The sequence below is a fragment of the Ylistrum balloti genome, unplaced genomic scaffold (assembly GCF_031769215.1).
Source record: "Ylistrum balloti isolate Yb309-2 unplaced genomic scaffold, AGI_CSIRO_Ybal_v1 Utg371242, whole genome shotgun sequence".
NCBI classification, from domain to species: Eukaryota; Metazoa; Mollusca; class Bivalvia; order Pectinida; family Pectinidae; genus Ylistrum; species Ylistrum balloti.
The window spans coordinates 476,453-490,949 of record NW_026782672.1 but is presented as its reverse complement, the minus strand read 5'-3'; the positions used below and the strand labels follow the sequence as shown (position 1 = coordinate 490,949).

The 14,497-nt window shown below is 34.0% G+C and overlaps 1 protein-coding gene across 1 annotated transcript in view; it reads left to right on the top strand.

Annotated features, from left to right (window-relative positions):
- Positions 1 to 14,497, top strand: part of LOC132561612 (MORN repeat-containing protein 1-like) — a 61,794-nt gene that overhangs the window by 4,003 nt on the left and 43,294 nt on the right. Inside the window, exons 2-4 of the mRNA XM_060226311.1 lie at positions 2,484 to 2,555; positions 11,927 to 12,136; positions 12,701 to 12,791. Of these exons, the coding sequence (XP_060082294.1) occupies positions 2,484 to 2,555; positions 11,927 to 12,136; positions 12,701 to 12,791 (373 nt within the window). The remainder of the gene's footprint in view (positions 1 to 2,483; positions 2,556 to 11,926; positions 12,137 to 12,700; positions 12,792 to 14,497) is intronic.

Below are 14,497 nucleotides of genomic sequence, written 5' to 3'. Positions count from 1 at the left end.
CTGTAATGACTTAAGGCCAAACTCTCACAACCTGTAACTCCTCCTGACTTACTCTGTAATGGTTAAGGCCAAACTCTCACAACCTGTAACTCCTCCTGACTTACTCTGTAATGACTTAAGGTCAAACTCTCACAACCTGTAATTCCTCCTGACTTACTCTGTAATGACTTAAGGCCAAACTCTCACAACCTGTAACTCCTCCTGACTTACTCTTTAATGGTTAAGGCCAAACTCTCACAACTTGTAACTCCTCCTGACTTACTCTGTAATGACTTAAGGCCAAACTCTCACCACCTGTAACTCCTGCTGACTTACTCTGTAATGGTTAAGGCCAAACTCTCACAACCTGTAACTCCTGCTGACTTGCACTGTAATGGTTAAGGCCAAACTCTCACAACCTGTAACTCCTCCTGACTTACTCTGTAATGGTTAAGGCCAAACTCTCACAACCTGTAACTCCTGCTGACTTACTCTGTAATGACTGAAGGCCAAACTCTCACAACCTGTAACTCCTGCTGACTTACTCTGTAATGACTGAAGGCCAAACTCTCACAACCTGTAACTCCTGCTGACTTACTCTGTAACGGTTAAGGCCAAATTCTCACAACCTGTAACTCCTCCTGACTTGCACTGTAATGGTTAAGGCCAAACTCTCACAACCTGTAACTCCTCCTGACTTACTCTGTAATGGTTAAGGCCAAACTCTCACAACCTGTAACTCCTGCTGACTTACTCTGTAATGACTGAAGGCCAAACTCTCACAACCTGTAACTCCTGCTGACTTACTCTGTAATGACTGAAGGCCAAACTCTCACAACCTGTAACTCCTGCTGACTTACTCTGTAATGGTTAAGGCCAAACTCTCACAACCTGTAACTCCTGCTGACTTGCACTGTAATGGTTAAGGCCAAACTCTCACAACCTGTAACTCCTCCTGACTTACTCTTTAATGGTTAAGGCCAAACTCTCACCACCTGTAACTCCTGCTGACTTACTCTGTAATGACTGAAGGCCAAACTCTCACAACCTGTAACTCCTCCTGACTTACTCTGTAATGACTGAAGGCCAAACTCTCACAACTTGTAACTCCTCCTGACTTACTCTGTAATGACTTAAGGCCAAACTCTCACAACCTGTAACTCCTCCTGACTTACTCTGTAATGGTTAAGGCCAAACTCTCACAACCTGTAACTCCTGCTGACTTGCACTGTAATGGTTAAGGCCAAACTCTCACAACCTGTAACTCCTCCTGACTTACTTTGTAATGGTTAAGGCCAAACTCTCACAACCTGTAACTCCTGCTGACTTACTCTTTAATGACTGAAGGCCAAACTCTCACAACCTGTAACTCCTCCTGACTTACTCTGTAATGACTTAAGGCCAAACTCTCACACCCTGTAACTCCTCCCGACTTACTCTGTAATGACTGAAGGCCAAACTCTCACAACCTGTAACTCCTGCTGACTTACACTGTAATGGTTAAGGCCAAACTCTCACAACTTGTAACTCCTCCTGACTTACTCTGTAATGACTTAAGGCCAAACTCTCACAACCTGTAACTCCTCCTGACTTACTCTGTAATGACTTAAGGCCAAACTCTCACAACCTGTAACTCCTCCTGACTTACTCTGTAATGACTGAAGGCCAAACTCTCACAACCTGTAACTCCTCCTGACTTACTCTGTAATGACTTAAGGCCAAACTCTCACAACCTGTAACTCCTCCTGACTTACTCTGTAATGACTGAAGGCCAAACTCTCACAACCTGTAACTCCTCTTGACTTACTCTGTAGTGACTGAAGGCCAAACTCTCACAACCTGTAACTCCTCCCGACTTACTCTGTAATGACTGAAGGCCAAACTCTCACAACCTGTAACTCCTCCCGACTTACTCTGTAATGACTGCAGGCCAAAATCTCACAACCTGTAACTCCTTTTGACTTACTCTGTAATGGTTAAGGCCAAACTCTCACAACCTGTAACTCCTGCTGACTTACTCTGTAATGGTTAAGGCCAAACTCTAATAACCAACACTTTATTTTCTAATATTCTGATATGATAACAATTTATTTTTAGACTCATTGTTTTTGATATGTTATAAAAATGACAAAACTTTCACTTTTTTATGTTACAGTGGGATTCTCAGGAAATCTGTTATTAAAGAACATGTTATAGGAATCAATTGAAACCTTGGGATAATCACAGCTTTAGCTGTAATACAGATAATATATTTTATGATAATTTGATGTATATAGATTGATATAGATACATGTATTCTATTTTTTTAAGACATTCAAATGTCAACAATTGTCCTGTATGTTTTGTAATGATTCCTAATTGATGTTTGTTCACACCATACCCCCTAGGGTTACTGCATGTTGACTTGTAGATCACACAAACCCTCCACATCACTAATACTGATTGTTTTAATTTCCAGGTCTAGGAGTATACACATCACTAATACTGATTGTTTCAATTTCTAGGTCTAGGAGTATACACGTATGAAAACAAATACTTTAGATATGAAGGACAGTGGAGAAATGGTAAAAAACATGGTAAGTTCTATTTTATTAATTTTGTTTAAAATTGTCAGTTTGATTTTGGTGATTTGAAAATATTTGACCTGGACTCTGATTTGGAATCATCTCTGTGGTCATTTTTCACCAAGTGTGTTTCTTTATGTTGAACTGACTCTGATGGCACTTAACTATAAAATGATCGCTTCAGGAGATCGTTCTGCATTGAGAACCCCCCCGCCCCCCTCCTCCCCCCACCCCACCCCCATTCTAGTTAGATCTATGCATTTTCTGTTAAATTTACATATTTTCATTGTGTTTTATTGTTTGGTCATTTGCCCCTCCACACTTTACTTTGTATTATGTTCTCACCATGTGGTATTATTCATCACATATTGGTGCAGTGGAGATTGTACTCGTTTTTCACATGTTTAAGCGTTAGTACCTGTACAGATGCCTATGTCACCAGGCATGCTTTAAGAATTGTGGCTAATCCAGCTTCACAAAATGTGGGTATTTTACAACCTTAAGTATGCTTACCATTCGAGATCAATAGTATTGATTGATACAAGCTGATAAAACAAATGATGTGTGAAGGTTATATCGTAAATCAAGTTTATACAACATGTAGTGTAAAATACAATAGTTATATCAAATGGTGACTTATATAATATTGAATGTTAATCAGGCCAGTTAAGCTAGGAATTATTAAAGTTACAATCAACATACAAAGTTATGACTAGACTTTACATGTATGTACATGTGAATATTGTTCCAAAGAGTTTTAGGATTTTATCAAAATTGTGGCAGTCATGCTGAAAAAAGCATTATTCCACTTTCTGAATATTCATTTAAAACTGGTGAAAGGGGAGACTTGTTTAATTCTCTAGCTTTGTGAAATATAGACCACTGCAGTAAATATATCAGGTAATCAATATTTCTGTTCAGATCAACAAAAGTCCTCGTATATACTCATAAAGTTCAACTGATACATTCCCAGAGTAAGGAGGATTATTTCTAACCTTTCTGATACTGGTTTTTATAGTCATGAATACATGTACTGTAATAACTTTGTGGTAAGTTATTGAAGTTTAAGACTTGTATATAACTAACAACTTCCTAATATGTACATTGGTTAATTACATCTGTAATAAGTGATGATCTCAAAATAGAATCATTAATGCAAACACAATGACAGATTACAGGTCAACCGTTTCTATCACAAAGGTCATTACAAGGTTTGCTATTGTACATTACTGACGCTGTGTTAGGGCAGGCGTCTGTCGGCTTTAAGTCCAATAATCTGTACATATACAGGTTAGGACCCGATATTTAACAAAGGGACAGTATGCAGGTGAAGTTTTTAGAGTGGAAATAGTTATTAAAGGAACAGTCCAGTCTACTAGTCATTGTTGATGATCCTCAGATCTTGTACAATGTAATTTAGACTTAATAGAATGATCAATAAAAAATGGTTAAAGCGTTCATTTTCAATTGATGAAATCTAGCTTAGCACTCCGAATAGACTTCTGTATTTATCCTGTAGTAAGCCCATGTCAGGTAATAAGCCCACCCCTATATATTGTGTTTCAGTAATGTCTCTACAATTAACATGATGTAGCAATAACTACCTGTGACAAGTATTACTGATATCAGTGAGGTGGTATCAGTACATAGCTTGGTCATAATTTGTGACACTTAAGTTTTACACCAATGGAGTTTTTCAATATTTAATTATCCACTTTTCAACTTGTTTTGTTTTGACACTCCTGTTTAAGTGAACATTTAAATGTAATTTTACAGGAGTATAAAAGTGATGGTAACACTATCTGTTGCTGTCTATAGTGGATTGTGATCCTAAACACAGCTCCTATTTCCCTCCAACAGCTTACTGTTAACCCTTGGGTAGAATTATCACAAAATCTCAAGGATCCCTTACCAGCTAGATACTGTTGTAGTGTCTATTTTAGTCCCCGGTTAACCATAATTAGATCAGCTGGAGATATCCTATTAAAACATTAATGAATCAGTTCTTAAAGAGTATTTTCCTAAATGACTATCTCACACAGAGGTCTCTATTCATGCTTGAAACATATCCTAGCTGATGAGAATATTATATCCTAGCTGATGAGAATATTATATCCTAACTGATGAGAATATTATATCCTAGCTGATGAGAACATTATATCCTAACTGATGAGAACTAGCTGATGAGAACATTATATCCTAGCTGATGAGAATATTATATTTTAGCTGATGAGAATATTATATTTTAGCTGATGAGAATATTATATCCTAGCTGATGAGAATATTATATCCTAGCTGATGAGAATATTATATCCTAGCTGATGAGAATATTATATCCTAGCTGATGAGAATATTATATCCTAGCTGATGAGAATATTATATCCTAGCTGATGAGAATATTATATCCTAGCTGATGAGAATATTATATCCTAGCTGAGGAGAATATCATATGTCCTAACTGATGAGAACTAGCTGATGAGAACATTATATCCTAGCTGATGAGAATATTATATCCTAGCTGATGAGAATATTATATCCTAGCTGAGGAGAATATCATATGTCCTAACTGATGAGAACTAGCTGATGAGAACATTATATCCTAGCTGATGAGAATATTATATCCTAGCTGATGAGAATATTATATCCTAGCTGAGGAGAATATCATATGTCCTAACTGATGAGAACTAGCTGATGAGAACATTATATCCTAGCTGATGAGAATATTATATCCTAGCTGATGAGAATATTATATCCTAACTTATGAGAATATGATAGAACATTATATTCTAGCTGATGAGAATATTGATATCCTGGCTGATGAGAATATTATATCCTAACTGATGAGAATATTATATCCTAACTTATGAGAACTAGCTGATGAGAACATTATATTCTAGCTGATGAGAATATTGATATCCTGGCTGATGAGAATATTATATCCTAGCTGATGAGAATAGTGATATCCTGGCTGATGAGAATATTATATCCTAGCTGATGAGAATATTTATATCCTATCTGATGAGAATATTATATCCTACCTGATGAGAATATTATATCCTAACTGATGAGAATATTATATCCTAGCTGATGAAAACATTATATCCTAACTGATGAGAATATTATATCCTAACTGATGAGAATATTATATCCTAGCTGATGAGAATATTTATATCCTAGCTGATGAGAATATTATATCCTAGCTGATGAGAATATTATATCCTAGCTGAAGAGAATATCATATGTCCTAACTGATGAGAACTAGCTGATGAGAACATTATATCCTAGCTGATGAGAACATTATATCCTAGCTGATGAGAATATTTATATCCTAGCTGATGAGAATATTATATTTTAGCTGATGAGAATATCATATGTCCTAACTGATGAGAACTAGCTGATGAGAACATTATATCCTAGCTGATGAGAACATTATATCCTAGCTGATGAGAATATTATATCCTAGCTGAGGAGAATATCATATGTCCTAACTGATGAGAACTAGCTGATGAGAACATTATATCCTAGCTGATGAGAACATTATATCCTAGCTGATGAGAATATTATATCCTAGCTGAGGAGAATATCATATGTCCTAACTGATGAGAACTAGCTGATGAGAACATTATATCCTAGCTGATGAGAACATTATATCCTAGCTGATGAGAATATTTATATCCTAGCTGATGAGAATATTATATTTTAGCTGATGAGAATATCATATGTCCTAACTGATGAGAACTAGCTGATGAGAACATTATATCCTAGCTGATGAGAACATTATATCCTAGCTGATGAGAACATTATATTCTAGCTGATGAGAATATTATATCCTAGCTGATGAGAATATTATATCCTAACTTATGAGAACTAGCTGATGAGAACATTATATTCTAGCTGATGAGAATATTGATATCCTGGCTGATGAGAATATTATATCCTAACTGATGAGAATATTATATCCTAACTTATGAGAACTAGCTGATGAGAACATTATATTCTAGCTGATGAGAATATTGATATCCTGGCTGATGAGAATATTATGTCCTAGCTGATGAGAATATTGATATCCTGGCTGATGAGAATATTATGTCCTAGCTGATGAGAATATTTATATCCTAGCTGATGAGAATATTATATCCTAGCTGATGAGAATATTATATCCTAACTGATGAGAATATTATATCCTAGCTGATGAAAACATTATATCCTAACTGATGAGAATATTATATCCTAACTGATGAGAATATTATATCCTAGCTGATGAGAATATTTATATCCTAGCTGATGAGAATATTATATCCTAGCTGAGGAGAATATCATATGTCCTAACTGATGAGAACTAGCTGATGAGAACATTATATCCTAGCTGATGAGAACATTATATCCTAGCTGATGAGAATATCATATGTCCTAACTGATGAGAACTAGCTGATGAGAACATTATATTCTAGCTGATGAGAATATTATATCCTAACTAATGAGAATATTATATCCTAACTGATGAGAATATTATATCCTGGCTGATGAGAATATTTATATCCTAGCTGATGAGAATATTATATCCTAACTGATGAAAACTAGCTGATGAGAACATTATATCCTAGCTGATGAGAACATTATATCCTAGCTGATGAGAACATTATATCCTAACTGATGAGAATATTATATCCTAGCTGATGAAAACATTATATCCTAACTGATGAGAATATTATATCCTGTCTGATGAGAATATTGATATCCTGGCTGATGAGAATATTATATCCTAGCTGATGAGAATATTGATATCCTGGCTGATGAGAATATTATATCCTAGCTGATGAGAATATTTATATCCTAGCTGATGAGATTATCATATCCTAGCTGATGAGAATATTATATCTTAACTGATGAGAATATTTATATCCTAGCTGATGAGAATATTATATCCTAGCTGATGAGAACATTATATCCTAACTGATGAGAATATTATATCCTAGCTGATGAAAACATTATATCCTAACTGATGAGAATATTATATCCTGGCTGATGAGAATATTGATATCCTGGCTGATGAGAATATCATATCCTAGCTGATGAGAATATTGATATCCTGGCTGATGAGAATATTATATCCTAGCTGATGAGAATATTCATATCCTAGCTGATGAGAATATTATATCCTAGCTGATGAGAATATTATATCCTAGCTGATGAAAACATTATATCCTAACTGATGAGAATATTATATCCTAACTGATGAGAATATTATATCCTAGCTGATGAGAATATTTATATCCTAACTGATGAGAATATTATATCCTAACTGATGAGAATATTATATCCTAGCTGATGAGAATATTCATATCCTAGCTGATGAGAATATTATATCCTAGCTGATGAGAATATTATATCCTAGCTGATGAAAACATTATATCCTAACTGATGAGAATATTATATCCTAACTGATGAGAATATTATATCCTAGCTGATGAGAATATTTATATCCTAACTGATGAGAATATTATATCCTAACTGATGAGAATATTATATCCTAGCTGATGAGAATATATATATCCTAGCTGATGAGAATATTATATCCTAGCTGAGGAGAATATTATATCCTACCTGAGGAGAATATCATATGTCCTAACTTATGAGAACTAGCTGATGAGAACATTATATTCTAGCTGATGAGAATTTTATATCCTAACTGATGAGAATATTATATCCTAGCTGATGAGAATATTTATATCCTAGCTGATGAGAATATTATATCCTAGCTGATGAAAACATTATATCCTAACTGATGAGAATATTATATCCTAACTGATGAGAATATTATATCCTAGCTGATGAGAATATTTATATCCTAGCTGATGAGAATATTATATCCTAGCTGAGGAGAATATCATATGTCCTAAGTGATGAGAACTAGCTGATGAGAACATTATATCCTAGCTGATGAGAATATTATATCCTAGCTGATGAGAATATTATATCCTAGCTGATGAGAATATTATATCCTAGCTGAGGAGAATATCATATGTCCTAACTGATGAGAACTAGATGATGAGAACATTATATCCTAGCTGATGAGAACATTATATCCTAACTGATAAGAATATCATATCCTAGCTGATGAAAACATTATATCCTAACTGATGAGAATATTATATCCTGGCTGATGAGAATATTGATATCCTGGCTGATGAGAATATTATATCCTAGATGATGAGAATATTTATATCCTAGCTGATGAGAATATTGATATCCTGGCTGATGAGAATATTATATCCTAGATGATGAGAATATTTATATCCTAGCTGATGAGAATATTATATCCTAGCTGAGGAGAATATCATATGTCCTAACTTATGAGAACTAGCTGATGAGAACATTATATTCTAGCTGATGAGAATATTATATCCTAACTGATGAGAATATTATATCCTAGCTGATGAGAATATTTATATCCTAGCTGATGAGAATATTATATCCTAGCTGATGAGAATATTATATCCTAGTTGATGAGAATATTATATCCTAGCTGATGAGAATATTATATCCTAACTGATGAGAATATTATATCCTCACTGATGAGAATATTATATCCTAGCTGATGAGAATATTTATATTCTAGCTGATGAGAATATTATATCCTAGCTGAGGAGAATATCATATGTCCTAACTGATGAGAACTAGCTGATGAGAACATTATATTCTAGCTGATGAGAATATTATATCCTAACTGATGAGAATATTATATCCTAATTGATGAGAATATTTATATCCTAGCTGATGAGAATATTATATCCTAGCTGATGAGAATATTATATCCTAGCTGATGAGAATATTATATCTTAACTTATGAGAACTAGCTGATGAGAACATTATATTCTAGCTGATGAGAATATTATATCCTAACTGATGAGAATATTATATCCTAACTGATGAAAACTAGCTGATGAGAACATTATATCCTAGCTGATGAGAACATTATATATCCTAGCTGATGAGAATATTATATCCTAACTGATGAAAACTAGCTGATGAGAACATTATATCCTAGCTGATGAGAACATTATATATCCTAGCTGATGAGAATATTATATCCTAACTTATGAGAACTAGCTGATGAGAACATTATATCCTAGCTGATGAGAATATTGATATCCTGGCTGATGAGAATATTATATCCGGGCTGATGAGAATATTGATATCCTGGCTGATGAGAATATTATATCCTAGCTGGTAAGAATATTGATATCCTGGCTGATGAGAATATTATATCCTAGCTGATGAGAATATTATATCCTAGCTGATGAGAATATTGAAAATATCATTGAATCTTAAAACAGAACAACATTGGTTTTCTTTTGATGTATTTTTATTTGAGTTTTTTCAGTTGCTTTTACTGGAAACTTATAATCTGTTAGTTCAGTTGCCTAGTAAAAGTTAAAAATTTTGTTGCTGAAAATTAAAGAATTGCCATGTTTCAGAAATCACCAGATATTGGTATTGATTGTGTTTAAATAGATAGCAAAATGATTGTATTAAGATAGATATCAGATTTAATGATTAAATCTAAATATAGAACATAAAAATTATTTAACTTCAGAAATTTTTCTACCTCAAGTTCAAAGTGTTAATGTCACTCAGGTGACCTACAGGTAATGGTAGTGAGGTGTCACTCCATATTTCTGTACCCGTCAGTTTTCTGTACTCGTCAGTGACGTCAGTAATTGTACAGATGTCATCGTTAACTCCAATCCTATTGTTCTAAATATCAGATCATTAAATAGGTGTATTGATTTGAACTGTTTGATCAGTCATCGTGTTTTAGTTTTATAAATATACCGTATTCAGCACATCCTCTAGGGCAGTACACTCTTATCCTTGTTAAATCCAACCAAACATGACCAGCGTGGTCTTTTGTACTCAGTCTTTTATCAATGAGTATTGGATTTTGTAATGAATATTTTGTTATACTTAACATTGTAATAATCGTCTGTGAAGCATTAAGTATAGTTATAATAAGCCAGTCATATACAATTTATTGCATGGCTGTAAACCGTTAACCCAAAACAGATAGAACATGACTTGTGTTTCAAAGTCTATAACTGATAGACATATAAAATGTTAGGTGGTATCAAACATACTGTTTTTTATTTAGGGTAATTCTGTTTCAAAGCCTAATGCTATAATATCATCACACAGCCAATGATTACAGAATTTTTTCATAAATGCCATCTCAAAGTGAATGATATCATCATTTGACCAAAATGTGGTATTCTAATTGAATGTTATATGACAACATTGATATGAAGAAAAGTAAATTTAGATATAAATCGTGCATTAGATAAAATCACATTGTTTACTGATGGTATGTATGTTTATGTGAGAGAAATCATTCATTAGGATCATATTGACTGGTTTAAGGTTGAGAGAATTTGTTCACCAGAAAAAAATCTGTATATAAATATAAGTGTATGTATATCCTACAATAAGCCATTGTGGTAATCCTAGGTCATTGCTAGTTTACTGTTCAGTAGAATTAGTTCACTTGTTTTGGTATAATGTCCTGTAATTAAATCTCATGCATACTCTATCTAGTATGGAGTTTTTTTTCGTTTTCCTCAAATAAACAGAACTGGCTGATGGTAGCATGTCAGTTTATTAGATTTACTGACGACAGCTTAAGATCATTTTTACTTCCTGTAAAGGACAACAAGCTAAAAATTTAAATAACATCAGCTTGTATATGAGACACTGTGTACATTAAAGGTTGATTCTTGTGGGACATTCTCTGTATCGTAATCTTTAATTGTTCATGGAAAAAAATGAATTTTTATATCAATATTCTGTGATAATACAAGGACATTGTAAATAAAACATCAATTAACATTGTTCTGTATTCTAGTATGTTTCTAAATCGTCATTAACATTGTTCTGTATTCTAGCGTGTTTCTAAATCATCATTAACATTGTTCTGTATTCTAGTATGTTTCTAAATCATCATTAACATTGTTCTGTATTCTAGTATGTTTCTAAATCATCATTAACATTGTTCTGTATTCTAGCGTGTTTCTAAATCGTCATTAACATTGTTCTGTATTCTAGCGTGTTTCTAAATCGTCATTAACATTGTTCTGTATTCTAGCGTGTTTCTAAATCGTCATTAACATTGTTCTGTATTCTAGCGTGTTTCTAAATCGTCATTAACATTGTTCTGTATTCTAGCGTGTTTCTAAATCGTCATTAACATTGTTCTGTATTCTAGCGTGTTTCTAAATCGTCATTAACATTGTTCTGTATTCTAGTGTGTTTCTAAATCATCATTAACATTGTTCTGTATTCTGTATAACTTGTGATTTCCTGTCAGTGTATATTTTCAACATTTACAGGTCACGGAAAACTACAAATGCAAGATGGGAGTTATTATGAAGGAACTTTTACTGATGGTGAAATAAATGGTCATGGTTTTCGTTACTTTTCTACATCTGGATGTAAATATACAGGACAGTTCCATAAAGGAGAACTTCATGGCACAGGAAAAATGATATACACTGATGGATCTATATATGATGGTCAGTGGTACCGCAATCGTAAACATGGTGAGTAACTGTGAGAGGTACCTAAACCATTAACAAGGTTAGTAACTGTGAGAGGTACCTAAACCATTAACATGGTTAGTAAATGTGAGAGGTACCGAAACCATTAACATGGTTAGTAACTGTGAGAGGTACCTAAACCATTAACATGGTTAGTAACTGTGAGAGGTACTGAAACCATTAGCAAGGTTAGTAACTGTGAGAGGTACCTAAACCATTAACATGGTTAGTAACTGTGAGAGGTACCTAAACCATTAACATGGTTAGTAACTGAGAAGTACTGAAACCATCAACATGGTGAGTAACTATGAGAGGTACTGAAACCATTAACATGGTGAGTAACTGTGAGAGGTACCGAAACCATTAACATGGTAAGTAACTTTGAGAGGTACCAAAACCATTAACATGGTTAGTAACTGTGAGAGGTACCTAAACCATTAACATGGTTAGTAACTGTGAGAGGTACCACAAACATTGCGTTACAGCCCATCCACAGTGACAGAAGGAGTAATACTCCACCTTGTTATTACTATTAGATCTAAGGCAGTTGTTGATGTTTATGTACAGGTTATGGTGTGATGCGATCTTCAGACAGTGCTGTGTACGAGGGAGCCTATCAGTCTAACCTACGACATGGAGAAGGACTTATGTTATACTCGTAAGTTAGTTTATCATTCTAAATAAGTGATCAGTATGAAAGTATTTTAATTTGCTTTTCAACAAAACACTGCAAGATTTCAAGAGTGTAATTAACATGCAGATTTGAGGTTAATTTGTACGTGTATGTCATTTTAAAAAGTTTTTAGAATACATGTTTTGTATTTTTTTCTATTCAACTAACAGTTTAATAGTGTGCATCTAATGTTGGGTAGATTTTAGACCTAAATAAAGACCAGTCAGGAAATATAAAACATCTGTACCATGTATGATTTATATCCACATTCAGCATCAGAATACATGTTTTATCTACATAGTTTTGTCCCTTTAATGTGAATGCAGGGTCTGATTATAAAAATCCACCAGAATTCTGATTAAGCCAAGAATAAATGTCATGGTGTTTATTACAGAGTAAGAAGAGTGATTTCTTGTTTGATACCCTGAGTGTATGGGTTTGGGTATTAGCTAGAAACTCGTCTCACACCTGATATTGTCCAAAGTCACCTCTGTGCACCTTTCTATCCCAACACTGTGCACACTTAACCCTGATTTCAATTACATAAAATTCATGTAATAGTTTAGTGACAATGGCCCCTTCCATCAGCCCTTAATTGATAGATAGTATCCCTTCTATCAGTCCTTAATTGATAGATAGTATCCCTTCCATCAGCCCCTAATTGATAGATAGTATCCCTTCTATCAGTCCTTAATTGATAGACAGTGTCCCTTCTATCAGTCCTTAATTGATAGATAGTGTCCCTTCTATCAGTCCTTAATTGATAGATAGTATCCCTTCTATCAGTCCTTAATTGATAGATAGTGTCCCTTCTATCAGTCCTTAATTGATAGATAGTGTCCCTTCTATCAGTCCTTAATTGATAGATAGTGTCCCTTCTATCAGTCCTTAATTGATAGATAGTATCCCTTCTATCAGTCCTTAATTGATAGATAGTATCCCTTCTATCAGTCCTTAATTGATAGATAGTATCCCTTCTATCAGTCCTTAATTGATAGATAGTGTCCCTTCTATCAGTCCTTAATTGATAGATAGTATCCCTTCTATCAGTCCTTAATTAATAGACAGTGTCCCTTCTATATATATATAGATAGTATCCCTTCTATCAGTCCTTAATTGATAGATAGTATCCCTTCTATCAGTCCTTAATTGATAGATAGTGTCCCTTCTATCAGTCCCTAATTGATAGATAGTGTCCCTTCTGTCAGTCCTTAATTGATAGATAGTGTCTGTTCTATCAGTCCTTAATTGATAGATAGTATCCCTTCTATCAGTCCTTAATTGATAGACAGTGTCCCTTCTATATATATATAGATAGTGTCCCTTCTATCAGTCCTTAATTGATAGACAGTGTCCCTTCTATCAGTCCTTAATTGATAGATAGTGTCCCTTCTATCAGTCCTTAATTGATAGATAGTGTCCCTTCTATCAGTCCCTAATTGATAGATAGTATCCCTTCTATCAGTCCTTAATTGATAGATAGTATCCCTTCTATCAGTCCTTAATTGATAGACAGTGTCCCTTCTATATATATATAGATAGTGTCCCTTCTGTCAGTCCTTAATTGATAGACAGTGTCCCTTCTATATATATATAGATAGTGTCCCTTCTATCAGTCCCTAATTGATAAATAGTGTCCCTTCTATCAGTCCTTAATTGATAGATAGTGTCCCTTCTATATATATATAGAT